The 6,000-nt window shown below is 42.9% G+C and overlaps 1 protein-coding gene across 5 annotated transcripts in view; it reads right to left on the bottom strand.

The window, feature by feature from the left end:
- The window catches only part of PTPRA (protein tyrosine phosphatase receptor type A), a 159,768-nt gene that overhangs the window by 27,642 nt on the left and 126,126 nt on the right, over positions 1–6,000 (bottom strand). For all 5 annotated transcript variants that reach the window (XM_081833103.1, XM_081833100.1, XM_081833101.1 and 2 more), the window contains 2 exons: positions 4,835–4,925; positions 3,378–3,454 (listed from right to left, as the gene is read on the bottom strand). In XM_081833103.1, the coding sequence (XP_081689229.1) occupies positions 3,378–3,454; positions 4,835–4,925 (168 nt within the window). The remainder of the gene's footprint in view (positions 1–3,377; positions 3,455–4,834; positions 4,926–6,000) is intronic.

Below are 6,000 nucleotides of genomic sequence, written 5' to 3'. Positions count from 1 at the left end.
TTTTTTTTTTTAAAGATTTTATTTATTTATTTGACAGAGAGAGACACAGCGAGAGAGGGAACACAAGCAGGGGGAGTGGGAGAGGGAGAAGCAGGCTTCCCGCAGAGCAGGGAGCCCGATGTGGGACTCGATCCCAGGACCCTGGGATCATGACCTGAGCTGAAGGCAGTCGCTTAACCAACTGAGCCACCCAGGCGCCTGGGGTTCAATTCTTCTAAGGGGTTATTTCCTTGATAATGCTTTACTCAGGTGCAAAAACCTTCGGGGAAGAGCCTATGGGTATGAGGAACAGTTCCCAGTGTCAGACAACAGGGTTCTCCATTATAGGTCGTGGAGGACAAGAAGCAAAGGGGCCTGGGAATGTCACTTAACAGATAAGGAACCTTGGAAAAACTAACAACTGGCAGTATCTTTCTTTTTCAGTTTTTACTGTTTTAGTTATACATCTTTTCAACCTCACTGTCTAAACGTAGTGTTCACTTGAGAAGTCCTAGGTAAGTGAAAAATCATCTGACTTAAGGATTATAAATCACCCTCTGTTGCTTGAAGACAGCCATAAGATGGGCAATGGGGGAGGAGGCAGCTTCACAGATGGGACATCATGTCACACCAAGATGACGATGTGAAATACAAGTCTGCAAGGCAGTGGCAGAATAAAGGAAGGGGCCTGAGTCTGAGAAGCCACGTCCTATTCCAGTTCAAACAAGAGCAGGGCAGGGTTGCTTCCTAGCACAGAAGGAGAAAGCTTTAGGCCTCGAGAGATGGACATATTTAAAGTCAGTAACAAGAAGCTTGTTAAAATTTTTCTTGAGAAGGAGAATTTAAGTTTCTACAAATATTCTAAGCATTAGAAGACAGAAACTGAGAAAGGCTTAATTTGTTTATAACTAAACTTGTCATTAAAACTGAGAAACTCGGGGCGCCTGAGTGGCTCAGTCGTTAACTGTCTGCCTTCGGCTCAGGTCATGGTCCTGGGGTCCTGGGATCGAGCCCCACATCGGGCTCCCTGCTCAGCGGGAAGCCCGCTTCTCCCTCTCCCACTCCCCCTGCTTGTGTTCCCTCTCTCGCTTTGTCTCTGTCAAATAAATAAATAAATAATCTAAAAAACAAAACAAAACTGAGAAACTCTTAGAATGTGTTAAGCCATATTATATCCCTGCTCCACAAGAAGGCACTAATTTCTCACAGGAGCATGTGGGCCATGAACAGCTTAAAAGCACTGTTGGAGGGCTCAGCCCCAAAGTGCTTCCTATCCCAACCAAGAGTGTACCATATGTCCCCTATGAACGCATGCTGACATTGTGATATGGCAACACTGCTTAACCAGTAAGGTATAACTAGAATGAGGCAAATGTACTCTTGTGTTATGATCAAGGGAAAGAAAAGTGTGGCTCCCTGGTTCCTGAGATGTCTCTGGATTCTGAAAGTCAAATCCTAGGCTAGCTCTAGGGGGTAGCTACATTCCTATCAGTTAAAAATTAAAACACTTCTAAAGACCCTACTCTAAAGACATCTAGAGGTAAGTGAGGAAACTGGTCCCTCTTAAAGACTCCAGGCTAGAAGCCTACCTGCCAAATGTGCCACTGTCTGTTTCATCACCTCCTATGACCAATGTCAGGTTTGCTTTTGGACCTTTGTGTTTTCCAAACCACAGGTCTCATTCTCCCCTGCCTGTTGCCACTACTCCATGGTGCTGGGTACCACTTCTCTTCTAGATTCCCATATGATCTTAGCTCTCTGCAAGAAGGGCTTGGTAAGGGATTGCCAAGCATGGAAATGGGGATTAACTGTAACTGGACAATAAGGTTCTTATTGGGGTGAACAAAATGTTTTAGAAGTAAGTGGTGGGGTGCCTGGGTGGCTCAGTTGGTTAAGCATCTGACTTTGGCTCAGGTCATATCTTGGAGCCCCTGTGTTGGGCTCCATGCTCAGCAGGAAGTCTGCTTGTTCCTCTCCCTCTGCCCCTCCCCACACTCGTGACATCTCTCTCTCTCTCACTCAAATAAATAAAAACCAAAAAAAAGAGGTGCAAGTTTCTTTGAGGTTATGAAAATATTCTGAAGTTGACTAGTGATGATCGTACATATCTGTGAATATTCGAAAAACCAGAGCTGTAAACTTTAAATGGGTGAAAATTATGGTATGTGAATTACACCTCAATAAAGTTGTTTTGTGACCTGCTTATTTCACTTAGCATAATGTCTTCGAAGTTGTAACATGTATCAGAATTTCCTCTCTTTTTTGAGACTGAATAATAAATAGTCCATTGTATGCATATACAACACTTTACTTATCCATTCATCCACTGAAGGACACTTGGGTTGATTCCACCTTTTGGCTATTGTGATTAATGCTGCTGTGAACATGGTGTGCAAATTCTATAGGTATTCTCTTCATACATCCTCCTTCAGTACTCAGGCTTACTCTTGCTAGCTTGTGCTCACTTGTGCGCTCTTTTTTTTTTTTTTTAAAGATTTTATTTATTTGACAGAGAGAGACACAGCGAGAGAGGGAACACAAGCAGGGGGAGTGGGAGAGGGAGAAGCAGGCTCTCCGCAGAGCAGGGAGCCCGATGCGGGGCTCGATCCCAGGACCCTGGGATCATAACCTGAGCCGAAGGCAGACGCTTAACAACTGAGCCACCCAGGCGCCCCAACTTTTTTAAACTTTCTTTACTGGCTCCTCACACAGCCTACAAAACATATTCAAGTCTCTTGGCCCATTTCTGTAAACATTCTCTAAATCACCACTAAAAAACCTCCTCCCAGTTTCAGCTCTTCCCTTAGGCTTCCCTTTGGTTCATACTAGATATAACTAACCAGACTTACCTGGCGTCAGATATTCTTGTCCTGTTCTTCTCCCTTACTTTTACCAAAGATGGCAAGACTTGCTTTTGTTCTTAGTTATCTGAATAAGCTCAAAAAGGATTCACTGACTCTTACAGAAAAGTACACATTTAGATTTGCATGGGAAATCTTTGGGAATGACTACAGGGTAAGCATAAGAATACACATGAAACTATCTGATCTGTAAAAAAAAAAAAACTGTTTTGGTCTTGGGGTGCCTGGGTGGCTCAGTCATTAAGCATCTGCCCTCAGCTCAGGTCATGATCCTGGGGTCCTGGGATCGAGCCCCACACTGGGCTCCCTGCTCAGCAGGGGAGCCTGACTCTCCCTCTGCCTGCCGCTCCTCTGCTGTGCTCTGTCAAATAAATACAGTCTTTAAAAAAATTTTTTTTTGGTCTCTTAAAAAATTTAGACTCCTCAGAGAAAACTTGAAATGACAAATATTCCTTCTAATGTGCAGCCGGGAAGGAGCCGGTAGATGGTAGCCAATAGTCACTCAAGGTAATAATGAGAAAAGCTTAAGTTCCTTACATTGATGAATGAAGCATTGATGTAATCAGAATCTGGAACTCCTTCAACTGGTGTCAGATGGACTCTAGAGTGATCATCTAGGAAAAAAAATTAATGTTTCAGTTAATGATACAATCAGGCCAGTTGAGACATCTGTGCCTATGTGCACAGAGACACACATGTATTAAGATGTTACTGCAACATTGTTTATAACAGGGGCGCCTGGGTGGCTCAGTCATTAAGCGTCTGCCTTCGTTTGGCTCAAGTCATAATCCCAGAGTCCTGGGATCGAGTCCGCATCGGGCTCGCTGCTCAGTTGGAAACTGCTTCTCCCTCTCCCACTCCCCCTGCTTGCGTTCCCTCTCTCGCTGTGTCTCTGTCAAAAAATAAATAAAATCTTTTAAAAAAACAAAACAAAACACAACATTGTTTATAACAGAAAAAATGTGGACACATCTTAGCCATCATTCAGAGACTAGTTAAATAAAGACAGATCCACAACATGGAACAGTAAGGAGCTGATAAAAAGGAAAGTGAGTATTTCTGTTTCTTGACAGATGAACTGCCAATATACATTTTTTTAAAAAAGATTTTATTTATTTATTTATTTGACACAGAGAGACACATCGAGAGAGGGAACACAAGCAGGGAGAGTGGGAGAAGGAGAAGCGGGCTTCCCGCCGAGCAGGGAGCCCGATGCGGGGCTCGATCCCAGGACCCAGGGATCACGACCTGAGCCCAAGGCAGACGCTTGACAACTGAGCCACCCAGGCGCCCCTGCCAATATACACTGTTAAAAGAAAAAAGTCAGAGCAATGTAATAAGGATACCAATTACATTTAAAAAATATGTGTAATATATGTATGCATATATTCACAAGTGAATAAGAAGACATTAAGTATCTATAAATGCCTCAAACAGTGGTCTCTAATATATTTTGCACCCAAAAATACACCAGAAATTTTTTTAAAGGATAAACTTTTTTTGAAAAGGCAATTAAAAAAAACAAAGCAAAGTTCAAACATTTTGCTGTCATATCCCACTGGATTATACATATATCCCATTCTGGAGACCACTGGCTTAGACAAATGTCTGTTACAAGGTTATAAATCAACTGATTAGCAATGACTAACTCTGGGAAGGGGCTATGAAGAGAACTCTGTATTAGGATTTCTTTGCCATAAGCACTACAAAACACCATTAACAACCACGCACATCCTATCTGGTTCCGGTGAAACAGCTCCTCTTGACTTAGAAACTTTAGGCCTGCCACAAAAACCTGGTCAACCTCCCTGACTGAACTTTATGAGCACCTGGGTCACTCTGGGTGACCATAAAGCCTCTTCCAGCCCAAAGGCTTGACCCCACTCTTACTACCAGGCCTCCTATGATCAACCACCAGATTCTTTCCACCCTCAAAAAATCTGGCTAGAGATGCAGTTTCAGATTATATGCCAGGAAATTCTGCAAACACTCACAAGGCAAGATGTTTACATATCGATTTTTTTCCTTGTTTTCCTCCTTGGAGGCAGCTTCACAGGTGGCTTGGATAGGACAAGCAGGGAGAGCCTAGAAGGTTAAGAGAAATTAGAAGAAGTTACTAAAAGGGATAAACACCAAACATGCAAAATGCTGCACCATTCCCTGACCTGACAGTAAGTTCTACCCTAACTTGGGGGACAAAGATGGGCCCAGGTGAACACTTGCAGCCTAACACAGAGAGTGCACCTCTCCTCTAAACAGCCTGCAAGCTCCTTAGAGTTTAACACCAAGAATCCCCTGGGGGCGGAATGCCCTTACTGTTACTATAAGCGCAGCAAGCTCTTTATATGATTACTGTGTGGTTAGGGACCTGTTACAATGCGGGGTCAAAATGGACCACCCCTGTAAACAGGAATGGGGACATAACTGAAGGGATGGGCCATTTATCCCCATGTTAACTAACATGCGAAGATGAGAAGCATCTCAAGAGTGAACCACACAGGAGGGGTCTGGATGGTCAGCTGAGTTAGGCCCTCTCTAAGGACCTGAAGGGAATGACAGCCCAGTTTCTAGTATCATGCGGCAAGGAAGCAAGGACAGGCAGGTGGGTGGGAGAACATATACATGGACGCAGCAGTTAGGAAGCAGAGGATTAGAGGGAGGTGACATTGAACCTGCAGTAGTTTTGGAGCAAATGTAAATTAGCTAGCACTGGGAAGCGTGGGGGTAAAAGTAAATGGTTTGACATGAGACAGTCTGGACTGTATGAACTTGAGAAAATTTGTTGAACTTTCTAGGACCACATTTCCTCATCTGTAAAACTGGGTTAATAATATCTGCCACATAAGAAGTAAATACCATAATCTCAAGTCTAGCACAGAGTAAGTATTCAATAAATTAGTTTTATAGGATTGGGAAGCTAAGCTTTACTATTTGAACCACTTTCCTCTTATGTGTTCGATATATTCAAAAATAAGAAAGCAAAAAAGGAAATAGTTCAAAATTCCAACCTAGACAACCTTTCTGACAAGTGATTTGGAAATATGTTTTATGAGCCTTAAAATATCCATACTTTGACCTAGCAACTCCACTTCTGAGAATCTAGCCTAAAGAAATAAAAATCTCTTTGTTCACATTATTTATCGTTGTTTGGAATGACCCA

Source organism: Leptonychotes weddellii, chromosome 10 (assembly GCF_054177405.1).
Source record: "Leptonychotes weddellii isolate Sample4059 chromosome 10, ASM5417740v2, whole genome shotgun sequence".
NCBI lineage: Eukaryota > Metazoa > Chordata > Mammalia > Carnivora > Phocidae > Leptonychotes > Leptonychotes weddellii.
This window is presented reverse-complemented; position numbering and strand designations above follow the sequence as displayed.